Source organism: Dasypus novemcinctus, chromosome 23 (assembly GCF_030445035.2).
Source record: "Dasypus novemcinctus isolate mDasNov1 chromosome 23, mDasNov1.1.hap2, whole genome shotgun sequence".
Lineage (NCBI taxonomy): Eukaryota > Metazoa > Chordata > Mammalia > Cingulata > Dasypodidae > Dasypus > Dasypus novemcinctus.
The window spans coordinates 72,258,651-72,271,737 of NC_080695.1; the positions used below are offsets into that span (position 1 = coordinate 72,258,651).

At 67.4% G+C, this 13,087-nt stretch overlaps 1 protein-coding gene across 25 annotated transcripts in view; it reads right to left on the reverse strand.

Moving 5' to 3' along the window:
* Window positions 1-13,087, reverse strand: part of MAPK8IP3 (mitogen-activated protein kinase 8 interacting protein 3) — a 47,267-nt gene that overhangs the window by 4,177 nt on the left and 30,003 nt on the right. For 8 of the 25 annotated variants that reach the window (XM_058286672.2, XM_058286685.2, XM_071211454.1 and 5 more), the window contains 10 exons: window positions 5,612-5,696; window positions 4,950-5,102; window positions 4,261-4,342; window positions 2,603-2,733; window positions 2,272-2,328; window positions 1,995-2,165; window positions 1,154-1,280; window positions 932-1,027; window positions 509-664; window positions 62-224 (listed from right to left, as the gene is read on the reverse strand). In XM_058286672.2, the coding sequence (XP_058142655.1) occupies window positions 62-224; window positions 509-664; window positions 932-1,027; window positions 1,154-1,280; window positions 1,995-2,165; window positions 2,272-2,328; window positions 2,603-2,733; window positions 4,261-4,342; window positions 4,950-5,102; window positions 5,612-5,696 (1,221 nt within the window). Of the gene's footprint in view, window positions 1-61; window positions 225-508; window positions 665-931; window positions 1,028-1,153; window positions 1,281-1,994; window positions 2,166-2,271; window positions 2,329-2,602; window positions 2,734-4,260; window positions 4,343-4,949; window positions 5,103-5,611; window positions 5,697-7,244; window positions 7,263-8,023; window positions 8,036-13,087 lie in introns of all 25 variants that reach the window. The other 17 variants (XM_058286674.2, XM_058286688.2, XM_058286677.2 and 14 more) reach the window with 6 other exon arrangements.

Consider the following 13,087-nt stretch of genomic DNA (forward strand, 5'->3'; position numbering starts at 1 on the left):
GGACGCCCGCCCGCGGGGCCGCCCGCTGCGCCGAGCCCGGCTTCCCGGGCCGCCGGCTCACCGGGGATGCTGGCGATGCACAGCACGTGGGCGTTGCACACGGTGAACTGGTCCACGACCGTGCCCGGCTGGTTGGCGTCGACCACCACCACCTTGCTGGTGCTCAGCGTGCTGGTGAGCACCCACACGCGGCTGGAGGGGGCCGGCTCCTGCGGCTCCTTCGCCTGCGGGCCGAGGAGACCGGCTGAGGGCCCAGCCTGCGGCCCGGGTGCTGCGGCTTTCCCGGAACCTCCGAGGACCTGACCTGACTGCGGCTCCAGAAGGGACCCTAGGGCCGCGCTCCAGGGTGCTGGGTGCCAACCCGGTGGGGGGTGGCCACAGGGCTGGCCCGCCTGAGTGACCTGCCCCCGTCTCACCCTGGGGCCTTCGACTTCTCCATCCCCAAACCTGACCCTGAGCGCAGGCTGCGCGTGCGGACGCAGCGTGAATGCCGGTGCTGCGCTCTGACCTTCTTTTCCGGAGACGTGTGGTTGCTCCTGGCCTCGCCTTCCACTTCCCGGTCGCAGGTCAGAGGGTCGCGGCCGGGCGCGGGCTTGATTCCATTCGCGGGGTCCTCCTCGCTCGGCCGCCACCCGCTCAGGTTGACCCCCGCGGCGCACCATAGCTGCAAGCACTGGGCTTCAGCACCCCGTGGGGAGGGGCCGCCCCTCCCTCGCCCTGCCTCCTAAGCCACGGCCTCCACCTGGCCAGCGCGGTGCCTGCCGGCACAGCCCCTCAACAGAAGCACACCTTGACTGCTTGGGACTACAGGGGGGTGGGCGGCTGGCTGGGGCCGACCTGGGCGCCCCCCCCCGACTCCCCGGCTTCAAGCAGGGCCCTACCCTTGCCCGCAGGAGGGCCTGAGGGAGCCCCCCGGCTGGCACGGGCTCACCTTCATGGTCGGGTCCTTCTCCACCAGGGGGCGGCAGTACACGGGCACCGGCACGTTCTTCACCCGGGTGTCCTCCTGGCCGCCGTTGGGGCTCAGCTGCAACGAGGCAGGGAGGCACTGGGGGGCGCGCGCGCGGTGGGAGGGGCTGGGGGAGGGGCGGCCCTGAGCCTTCTGCCCCTCCGCTCTGCAGACTCAGGCCCCCGCGGAAGCGGCGCCGCTCACCTGCTTGTACTTGGCCGGCAGGCTCCAGCCGCAGGCCTGCAGCCGCCCGTCGTCGTTGCGCACGTGCTCGCGGACCTGGCGGTACTGCTCGCGCTTCTGCTCGCGCCGCGCGGAGGACGTGCAGTCGCTGGCAGGGGCAAGGGCAGGGTGGGCCTCGGCCACTGCCTGCGCAGTGCAGGGCAAGAGCCTGCCTTGCAGGGAGGTGCCTGGCGCCAACAGCGCGTACCCCAGTGCCTACCCCTCCAAGGAAGGAGCTGCGGGGAGGGCCCGGGACGGGCCACAGAGACGCCCGCCCGGGTTAGGCACCCACTGGAAGGAGCCGCAGTGGCTTTCCCCAGCACTGGGACCGGCTGGCCTTAGAAGCCGCATCGCCTGCCCCCGTTCCAGGAGCCCCTTGCTGTCCCGTCACCGAGGAGCAGCCGGTGGGGAGCCCACCCCAGGGAGAACTTGTGAGGCCCCCACGCGGGGACAGGATCCCACTCTGCCCTGGAACCAGACGCTCAGCCCCAGCCGAGAAGCGCCCACCTTCAGCAGCACAAGCTGCCCGGGAGCAAGCCTGGCCTGCAGGGAAGCTTCTCCCAGCCAAGCACCCTCGCAGGAGAGCGGCCGGGCATGCTGTGGGGCAGGGCCACCAGCCGCAGAGCCTGGGGCACCCCGCAAGCCAGGGCCCCAACACTACCCCTGGCACGCAGTGTGTGCGTGGAGAGGCCCTGCCCCTGCGGCCTGGCCAGCGTGCCTTCCTCCGTGGGCACCGTCCCCTGCAGAGGCGGATAGCAGGGCCCTGGCGGTGGCTGGCCCCACCCCGCGGCGGCCGGGAGGAGCAGGGAAGGGGGCCACTCACTCGTCGGGGAAGAACTCGAGGGGGCGGCTGCCGGCCGAGATCTGGCACATGGTGTGGCTGCGGCGCTGGCTGAAGCCGGCCGTGGTGGGCGACTTGTAGTGGATGTTGACAGCGGGGTAGGCGCGCTTGGCGGGTGGGGGGCTGGAGGAGGAGCTGAAGAGGCGGCTGAAGCTGCCCGCGGAGGCGGCAGAGAGAGGAAGGGAGAGGAGGTGAGGGGCGCAGCCCGAGCCCGCCGCCCCTCCCGACCGGCCGCGCCCTCCCCGCCCCCAGAGCTCACAACTGCCAGATGGTCGACTTCTTCTTCTCCTGCACCGACGGGTGCTCTCGGGAGGCCCTGCGGGCGACACGGGGAAGGGCTGTCCTGGCCTCTTGGCTCCCTGCCTGCGGCCTGCGCCCAGGTGGCAGCAGAGCCCCCATAGAGGGACTTCACGGGGAAAGGGCCCCGCACGGGGTCCCACGCCACTTCCCGGAGGAGCCCTCACTGGCCGGAGGCTCTGCCCTCCTTCCCAGGATGCCTTGGACCCCCCTTGCCTGCGCCCCTCCTCCTGCAGGCTGGGGACTGCACGCAGGCTTGGGGTTGCCAGCCAGGGCTCCCCTCGGGCGCCCACCTGATCATCTCGGTCCACCGCACGGCCTCCTGCAGCTCCATCAGCCGCTCCTTGTACTGGTTGCGCTCCATGAGCACGCGGGCCATCTCCACCCGCGTGAAGCGCCGGCGCTGGGTCATGGGGACGCTGTCCTGCATGGGGAGGGGTGCCGCTGCTCAGTGGGGTGGGGCACAGAGCCCTCGCCTCCTCCGGGGTTAGGGGGCCTCACGGCAGCAGCAGCAGCGAGCCAAGCACCACCCCAGACCCTCAGCAGAACCAGCAGGGGGGTGTGGGTCTACTCGCCTCTCCCAAGTGTCCCAGGAGACACCTGAGAGGCATGCACGGGCGTTTCTGCAGGTCCCTGGACACCCCAGGCAAAAGTCGGGGTCCGGTCCCAGAGGCCCAGCTGTGCTGGGACGGCCCAGCATCGCCCAGCCCTGCAAGCGCTGGCAGGCAGGTGGGCAGGGCACCCTCTGCACGGCCCGTGGTGTCCGGCCCTTTGCTCACAGGGCGCCCCAGGCCTCAGATTAGAAGGCCCCCAGTTGGCTGGCCCCTGTCCTCCCGGGGAGGGGTGCTGGGAGTGGACACGTCGCCCTCAGTCCCACCTGGCACTGGGGTAACTGGTGGGGGTGACCCAGCAGGAGCAAAGGTCAGAGCCCGTGCCTCTGGAGGGCCCCGCACCCTGGCCCCACTGCTACAGGGGGCAGGGCTCCTGGGGGAAGCCGGCACTCGGGTGTGACACCGGGGCTTGTCCTTGAGGAAGGCCGGCCTGGCCGGAGGGCGCTGGGAGGCAGCGCTTGGGCAGCTGGCTTGGGCGCAGGGGGGTGAAGGACTGAGGGGTCAAAGCCAGGGGGAGAAGCACCGCCAAAACTCCCCACCCACACAGACCCCCGAGATGCTCCTGGACAGGAGGGACCCCAGGGGGTGGAGGTGGCAGGGCTACCCCCAAATGCTCCCTGCCCGTCGGGGTTGTGCAGCGTGCTAGGGGATGCATGCAGGGGCGTGCGTGCACGGGGCGTGCGTGCAGGGGCGTGCGTGGGGCGGTGTGCACACAGGGGTGTGGACGGGTGTGTGTGCAGGGGGCGTGCGGGGGCACGCAGGGGCATGTGTGCAGGGGTGTGGAGGGGGTGTGTGCAGGAGGTGTGTGCACAGGGGGCATGGAGGGGTGTGTGTGCACTGGGGATGGAGGAGTGTGCGCGCAGAGGGTGTGTGCAGAGGGGCATGGAAGGGCATGCGCGCAGGAGTACGTGTGCAGGGGCGTGGAAGGGTGTGTGTGCACTGGGGATGGAAAAGTGTGCGCATAGGGAGCATGGAGGGGTGTGCTAGGTGATGTGTGCAGGGGACAGAGAGGGGTGTGTGCAGGGGCGTGGAGGGGCATGGGTGCAGGGGCATGAGTGCAGGGGCGTGGAGGGGTGTGCACGCATTGGGGACGGAAGAGTGCGTGCGCAGGGGGCGTGGAGGGGTGTGCACGGGGATGTGTGCAGGGGGCATGGAGGGGCGTGCGTGCAGGGGCGTGCGCAGGGAACGCAGAGGGGCACGGAGGGGCATACAAACAGCCGTGCGGGCTGCGTGCGAGGGCCTGGGTCGCAGCTGGAGCGGCGGGCGTCTGCGGGGGCAGCCCTGGACGGGGAGCGTGTGGTGCCCGCCCCGCCCCCCAGCCCATGAAGAGGGAACTGTACCAATTCTGTACAGAGATAGCTGCTTACATCCTCCACCTCTTCTTTGGGCTCGCGCCGGGCGATGATGGCCTCGGACTTCGCTCTGCAGCACGGGGAGGGGCGGTCAGGGCCCGGCGGCTACCCCGCGCCCTCCCCAGAGGGGCCTGACTGCTCCTGCCCCTCCTGGGACCGGCGCCCTCACGTCCACCGCGCAGGTCCTCCCCACCCCAACCCGTCCTGGCGGCTGAAGCCAAGGAACGGTCCCTGAGACAGCAGCCGCCGTCGGCAGGACGCAAAGCGGGACCACCCAGGCAGGTCTGCCCTGTGCCCCTGCAGGGTCTGAGCCCTTGGGCCTCCTCCCCCTGCGTGCCCCCCCGCCTCCTCCCCCTGCGCGGCACCCCCACGCCTCCTCCCCCTGCCGCATGGTCCCCCCACACCTCCAGGAATGGGCCTGGAGCCCCTCCTGCTGTCGGAGTGCCAGAGCAGTGAGCGGACGCAGGTACTGGGAGCCCCAGGGCCCTGTGTCCCCCTTCAGGGGACGTAAGAGCTGCAGCCAGTCCTGCCTGCACCCAGAGAGAAGGCTCAGGCAGGACCACCCCCTGGAGCCCCGGGGGGGAAGCAAGGGGTCCCTCTGCATCTGGAGAGCACCCGAAGGGCCGCCCTGCTGGCCTGGCAGCTCCTCCTGAGCCCCAGGGCGCCTGGGCCCTCACCTCTTCAGCTCCTCTTCCAGCTCCTTAATGCGGTTTTCCAGCTTGACTTTGGCCTGCTTGGCAGCTTCCAGCTCGCCCCTCAGCACCTCCTGCTCCCCCGACAGCTGGTCGACTTTGGCAATCAAGTCGTTCTTCACCACGTTCAAAGCGTTTCTTAGAGAGCCAGAGAGCCGAGTATCGTTATCTGCGCCTGCTACACGCATCGTGCAAGGGGACTTTCAGCGGGGCCGCCTCGCTGCTGCACCTTAGGGGGCCCGTCCTCATCAGGAGCGCAGCTCCTGTTCTACCTGGGGGAGCCCTCGTCCTGGTTATAGGGGAGCCCTCGTCCTGGTTATAGGGAAATACTCGTCCTGGCTGCGGGGAGCACAAGCTGTGGTCTGCCCTGGACATCTGGTACGTGCACCTGTGCCCAGTGCAGTGCTGAAGGACGCACCTCCTCAGCACCCCAATGCGACACTCCGCAGCGGGGTCACCCTAGTTGAAGACGTCACTCAGGGATCTCGCTCCTGAGACACTTCTGCTAAAGGAATGGTTTCGAGGAATGCAGGGACCCCCGGGACAGCTCAGCCAGGTGGGCCAGCCCGCCTGCTCAAGGGGACTGTGGCCCAGCAAGGAGGGGCCGCCTCGGCATGGCCCTGGGAGGGGCGGGGGTGCGCCCTTACTTGGTTTCTAGAAGCTGTGAGTTCTCCAGCAGCAGATTCCCCACCTCCTTGCCCATTCCTGAAACAAAAGGTGAGGAGGCTCCACCTGTGCCTGTGAGACGCCCCAAGGGAGGCAGGGCAGGCAGGCCCACCCGTGGGCACCAGGGAGAGGGGCCGTGCAGGGACCCCTCCTGCCCGGGCGGACAGTAGCCCTAGGACTGGCCCTGGGCCTGCAGCCTTCCTGGATGGGCAGGCCGCCTCTGGGGCGGGCCCTGAAGCAAGGGGTGGGTGCTCCTCGAGGCTCCTGCGCCCCAGCTCCGTGGCTTCTAAGTCCGTCCTGAAGCAGAGACTTCTCAGAGTCTCCTTGAGGGCGTGGAGGAGGGAGCCGGAGTGACGGGGCAGCGAGCCTGGGCAGACGGCGCGGGCCAAGGCAGGTGCCCTCCACCGGGAAGGAACCCTGCTGCCCTGGCCCGCAAGGGGCACGCCTCACGCCCTGTGGTGGAGCAGGTGGAGGGCGGAAGGGAAGTGAGGAGGACAGTGTCCCGTGCTAGTCCCCACGGGGGCTGGCCCGTGTCCCCAGCAGACCAAATTCTCCATAGCAGGGCATGAAAGCCCAAACGGCGCCCACTGTGGAACCAGGGAGCCCCCCTCCTTCCTCCTCACTTCCCTCTGCCACCCAAGGCAGCCGCGCCCAAAGGCACCACGGCGCGCGCACACACAGGCACACGCCACGGCGCACAGGCACGCACGCCACGGCGCACGCATGCACAGGCACGCACGCCACGGCATGCGCACACACCATGGCGTGTGCATGCACAGGCGTGCACGCACAGGCACACATACCACGGCACACACGCCACGGTGCGCACGCACAGGCACACACACCATGGCGCACATACACATGTGCATGCACACCACACGCACACCATGGCACATGTGCACACTACACACACACATGCACACACAACGCACATATGCAACACATGAGCACACACCGCGGTGTGCATATACACCACGCACACATGCACACACACCACAGCACGTGTGCACACATGCACACACCACGGCACATGGAACATCATACACACGCACACATATGCAACACACAACACATGCGCACACCGCACACACACCACGGTGCGCAGGCACACCACACACACAGCATGTGCACACCACACATGCATAATACACTATGCACGTGTGTACACACACCGTGCACACACATGTGTACCACAAGGTGCATATACCACGTGTGCACACCGTGTGCACACACACGTTCCACGCGTGTGCCTGTGCACCCTGTGTCAGGTCTGGAGGAGCCCTGCCTGCGGCCTTGGCGCCGGCTCCCTGGCCTCATGCGGGCTGCGCCCTCATGTGGGATGTGGCAGATGCCCGGCTCGGCCCAGGCCGGCCTGTGGGAGCTCCCCGGGGCTGCCCTGCGCAGCCCGCCCCTGGCCTGGCCGGTCCTAGGCGGCTGGGAGGCTGAGCATCCGGGCGGCTGCTGGCGGGCGGCCCGGCAGGGTCGGAGGGAGGTGGCCTGGCTCCCGCCCCCACCATGCAGGAAGGAGCCCACGGCTCGTGAAGCACAACACGATGTGGGGCAAAGAGGAAGCCAGGATGGGGCAAGCAGGCTGAGAGGCGGCCTTTGCCTTACCAAAAACGTCATCGCGCACTACGGGAGCCGTCCCGTCCCACGGAGGCGGGCAGGCCAGGGCGGGAGGGCGGGAAGGGAGAGAGGGGAGAGAAAACAAGCCTGTTAAGCCCGTCGCACAGCAGCGGGAAGGCTCTCAGGCTACTTGGCGCAGGTCAGGGGTGGCACTGCTGGGGCTGGGAGGGAGGAGGCAGGAGCAGCTAGCGCGCCTTCTGGAAGGGTCCAGGACTTTATCCTTGGGGTTGCCCCAAGATTGCGACGCCTAAAGCGCGTGTGCAGTAAAAGTTGAGGGGTTGTTAGAAATGCAACTATCAGCTTTTAACAGAAAGAGGGGGTACGGTGGGGCCCCGGCCGGGCCTCTGGCAGACGCAGAGGCTGCGTGGCTGGTGAGGGGGGCCTCGCCAGGCGGGAACCCCATGGGACCCGACTGCTGGGGTGCCCCTGACAGAGCGGGGAGACAGGGCTTGCGCCTGGGCCTGGCGTCAGGTTCTGCCAACTGGCCGGCACTTGTGTCGCCCCACAGGCCCTTAGGAAAGGCCCTGGGGCCTGCGCGGGCTCGGGGAGAGGGCTCGGGCACCCACAGTGCCCCTCAGATCCACGGCCGTTGTCGGGGTGGGAGGGCAAGCTGGAATGAGCTGGGGAGCAGAAGCAGGCCTGCGCCAGGGCTGGGGCCAGCCGGGGCAGCTGGGCGGACGCCGGCAGGGGGTGGCAGGGGCCCGAGCACGGCCCCTCCACCTGGGGAAGAGGTGGCCCGACACTGAGGCAAACGGAGAGATACACACCTGAGAACTCCCCTGGGGCCGTGTCCAGCGAAGCAGAGAGACGGGGGAAAGGAAGTGGACAAAGGTCAGTTGGTGACTGGAACCAACAAAATAAAGAAGTTCTTATTAAAGACAACATCACAACGATTCAGCCCGTCAGCCCTGAAGGCTGAGGAGCAGGTGCCGCAGGCCGGTGGGGGCGGAGCCCACGCAGCACCGGGCGGCCGCAGCGCCGCCCCTCACGCCGAGGCCGCTCTGACCCCTGCCCGGGCGGCTGCTCAGCCTTCCCTGTCTGTCCCTGCCCGAGGAGGGCTGACCTGCTGACGGAGGCCTCTGGGGGCACGTGGTGCTATACGGTGTGCAGGTGTGAGTGGTGCGCATGCGTGCGTGTATGTATGCCTGGTGGGCATGCGTGCCCCTGCACGTCTGCGTGGTGCGTGGCGTGGGCAGGAGTGCACGCTGAGGGTGACCAGCCTCCAGGACCCGTGTGAACGGGCCCTGCTGGGGCAGGGGGCAGCGCGGGCCCAGCCCAGCCTCCCGGCCCTCTGGTGAGGCCAGCCCTAGCAGGAACGGCATGGCCTGAGGCGCAGGATGACCAGAGGTGACCAGCGAGCAAGGGCTCCAGGAGGAGGGACGAGAAAGCCAGCACAAGGCAGGGTGGGGGGGGGGGGCAGGCACCCGTGGCCCCCTTGGGGTCCCACCCCTCTCCTCTGAACAGCAGAGGCTCATGAGAAAATGGGACATGGGTGAAAAAGGCTTCTTTCCCCAAAAGGGAAGGTCAGATGAAACAGCGTTAGCGCTACTCGATTCCCTCCAGGTAGGAGGCCCCTGCATTCACAGGACAGAGCACATCCTCTGCAAAGTCCAGGAGCAAAAAAGCACAGGGACCAGGAAGCGGAAGTCGTCTCGCCCTCCACCTCCCAAAACAACGGCTGCCGGCGTTTTAGATCCTCTCTCTCAGGCCCTTCTAGACAGACATCGCTTCTTAAGACACAGAAACAGGGCCTTCCCTCCCTCCTCCTCTGGCCCCTGCTCACCTCGACCCGGCCCTCCAGCCAGAGCTCTGTCCAGGCGTGCGCCCGCCCTGTGCCAGGCATGCAGGGCCCCTACGCCTGCGTGACCAGCGAAGCCGCCTGTGGAGCACCTCTTTGCCTGAGAAAGTGGGGCTCCCCCGGCGGGGCTGCTTTCCCTCGGGGGAGCGGGCAGGGGTTCCCTCCCCCCGGCCACAGGGTCTCCAGCCTGACTGCCGCCCAGCTGCTTCCCTCCTAACTTCCCTCTTAACTTCCGCCTGCTCTTCCTGACAGTGGACGGCACTCCCTGGCCGCCTGGCGGCTCCCGTTTCGTGTCCCCCGTCTCCCGGCTGCTTGCTGCAGCCTTAACTGGGGAGGTCCTCACTGCGTGTGTCCACCGGTCGCTGTTCCCCGTCTTGGCCTCATCTCGTAGGGCCCCACGTGCAAAGCGTCCCGGCGCTCTTCGTCAGTCCGTGACCCGTGCGTCCCTGAGCTGAGCCGTCAGCCCCTACAGTTCCCCTGTCCATGCGCGGTGGGGCTCGTCTGGCTCGAGTGGCGCCCTGGTGCCCCAGCACACCCTGGCCCCCACTTCCCAGCGCCTGGGAGCGCCTCGCCAGCCACGCGCGGCTTCCCACAGGTCCAGGCCTGCTCCTGGCGCCGGGGGCCTTGAGCGTGGCCCTTCCACTCCATGGCACCATGGCATGTGCTGACACCTGGAGGGGCAGCCCTTCAAGCAGGCTCTTTTTCGAAAAGCCCTGGACTGTTCTCACATGGTTGCTTTTCTGAGAGAACTTCAGGATCCACTCCTAAGGTTCCAGGAGAAACAAGTCTGCTGGGGTTTCCCGGGCGCTGGATGAACTTAACGCAGGGATGATGGTTCTCCGCGTGAGCCAAGCCGCCCCACGGTTGGCCCTGTGCGTGGTTCACGTCTCCACAGCGGCCTGGCACCACCAGCCCCAAAGCCCAGCGCATCCGTCTCAGACTCTCACGGTCAAATGCTGAACAGGAGCCCCAACCAGCCACTTCAGGCGCGCGGAGCCCAGCTGCTTTGTGCGCCCCATGAAGCCGCACCCCCTGCCAGCCAAAGACGAGCGACAAGACGCCGAGCCGCTTCTGCCCTCAGAGCCCCTGACCCCGACGCCCTGCGTGGTGGCTCAAGCACCGGGACACATGCGCCCCTGCCCTGAGGGTGTGCCGGCCCTCTTCCCTTCCCTTCCCCGCTGTCTGCCGGGGCTGCCCCAACGGCTCCCACGCTGCTGCCACCTCCTGGCCAAACACTCTCCCGCGCTCCAAAAACCCTTGAACTCAAGGCAAGGGGTGGTCTGTGACATCGCCGGACGGCGTTCACTGCTGGATCTGTACACCCAGGGACCTGTGACGTCTTCCTCGGTACCCGAGCCTTCCTTACATCCCTGATTAGCTTTTATAGTTTGCTCTGCAGAGCGTGGCTCCTGCGCGGGGGCGAGTTTGGGTCACTGCGGAGGCCTGTCGCTGACAGCCTCGGGCTTCCTGCAGGGTGGCGGAGGGCCCTAATGCCGACTCTGAGATGACGAAGCCTGGGTCTGAGTGTCAGCCTCTAACTAAATGGCCAGGGCAAGCTGCTTATGTGTTCTGCATGCCAGTCATTTGTAAAATGGGAAAACAGTGCCGAGTGTGGGGCTGCTGTGGAATCACACAGGACAATGTGGCGCAGCAGCTGGTACAGCGGCCGGCTCTGCGCCGGGCCCGAGATCCCTAAAGTGTGGTGCGCCTCACGACAGGGGCCACCTTAGGTTAGATGGAGAAAGCCGTACGGTAGCCAGGGGCACTGCCCTCCCTTCACGGCCAGAGTGATTCCGTCAAAACGCTGCGAGCGGCCTGGAGGCACTCCCAGGCAGTGGGCGCTTTGGGCGAGGCCCCACTCAGCCCTGCTCAGCCCCGCTGCCCCTTAGGTGGCCTCTGTGTGCTCGGCGAGCGCCAGCCCCTTTCTCTGCGCTGTGAAGGACTGTCACAGAACCGAGGCTCGGAAGAGCAGCCACGGCCCACCTCCCTCCTGCTCAGCGGTGCACTGTGGGCCTCGGGGCTGCTGCACCCGCTCCAGACCGCTGTCCTCAGGGAAGGGGACCAGGGGCGCCGAGGTGGCTGCCGCGCTCCCCGAGGAGGGGGTGAGGGCAGACAGGAAGCGGAGGCCCAGGTCCTGCCTCCACTCGGTGGCCAGTTACATCAAAGTTCACCTGCTGCCGCTGGCGGACTGCGCAGCAACGGGACCCTTTCCCGAGCTCCTCCTGCTGCCTGACTCTCATATGTGCACGAGAGCTTCCGGAAAGGCCCATCACTACCAAGAGGGTCTTGTTTCAACCCAAACTATGTGGTGCCCAAGTGGGCCACCCCCTGCCAAGTGCAGGTGCAGCCACCACCGCTCGCCGCCTGAGAACAGCCACCAGGGACACCGTCTTCTTCTAGAAGACGCGGCCCCTGTGCCTGGAGGCCACAGAGGCCCTCCTCTCCACCAGGAGTGCTGGTGGGCCCGCGACACCCCCTGCCCAGAACCTGCCCCGGTGGCCCGCGGTCCCCAGCTCCGCGGAGGGCCTCCCCGGGGTCCTCCCTGAGACACCGTTCCTAGCTCGCTGCTTCTCCCCATCACCGCTGGTGGCGATTCTGCATGAAAGTGACCTTTGCCATGAGGCTGTCTGAAGAGGGGCCTGTGGGCGGTGACACGACAGAGGGTGGCTTCGATGCTGCTTGAAGCTGGCGCCGCGGCGAGGATGGCAGTACGCTGGGATGGACAGTGAAGCAGCGGCGCTGGAGTGCAGGCGTGCTCTGGAGGGACTGGCAGTCTGGACGCCCCTCCAGCTGCAGGCTGCAGAGCATAAGCACAGCACGTGCGGGCGGCAGCAGGAGCCGTGACAGCCGGGGAGGCCTTGACGGGTGACCTCAGGGTGAAAGACGGTCCGTGCCCGCAATGGGGAGGCATCCAGTCACACAGAGGACGGAGCTCTGTCCTGCACCACCTCACGGCTGCGCCTTGCAGATGTCGAGCTGTGCGGAGGTGGCCGGACGAAGGCCAGACACCGCCTGGCTGCACTGAGGCGCAACGTTCCCCTCAGGCGGGTCCCCAGACAGAGGGCAGAGGACCAGCAGCTGGTGACGTCCCCCGCAGGCGGGTCCTCAGACAGAGGGCAGAGGACCAGCGGCTGGGTGAGCAGGGGCGATGCGAACAGGCACGGGCTGCCTTCGGGGTGACGAGTGCTCTACTGCTTGTTGTGGTGACGTCTGCAGACTGGACCGAAGGCCGCTGCACGCTCATAGCGCGGGCACTGTATACAGGGGGTATTCCAGCTCAGGAAAGGTGCTCGGCAGAGCGCAGCTGGCGGCTGGAGTTGAGGCTGCCACTGGGCGCAGGCCGCACTGCAGTGGCCATGGGGCCTTGCGCCTGGCCTCGGCGTCGTCCTCTAGGAAGTGAGGTGGCCCCCGTGCTCACTGCCGCTGAGCCCGCGGGGGCCAATGGCCACAGTGCCTACAAAAATGCTGGTTTCTATGTCCTGCTCCGTGACGGCAGACTGAAGAGAGGCGCAGGGCCTCCCATCCTGCCCCTCCCCGACAGTCCATGCCTGCTGCTGGCCGCTGGGGCTGCCCTGGACCGCTTCCAGACTGCACCCACGGCCTCAAAGGAGCGTGGAGAGGCCATGGAATTGCCCACCCATGTGCACTGTTCCAGGGAGAAGGCTTTGAATCAATTTCTCAAAAGCTCAGGGCACCGCCTGCTGCCAGTCCTCCAGCACGCCTGGCACTGCCTGTCTCACCTCCAGAAGCTGCTGCCTGCACAGGTGCCACCTCCACCTGGCATGCTCTCCCCGCCCCATCCCGATGGGACCCTGTGCACCCTTTGGCGGCTGAGCTGGGCAAAGACACCGACTGCAGCTGCTGTCCCTTCTCCCTGCAGACGCCTTAAGGACACGCCCTCCTGGAGGGCACCCTGAAGGCCGGGCGGGCGGTGGGCCCTCTCCACACCCTGCGGGAGCAAGATGGAGCCCCACAGGCACCCTCACTTACCTCGGTGCTTCTAGAAATCTACTCTAAAGAGACGGCCAGGGAC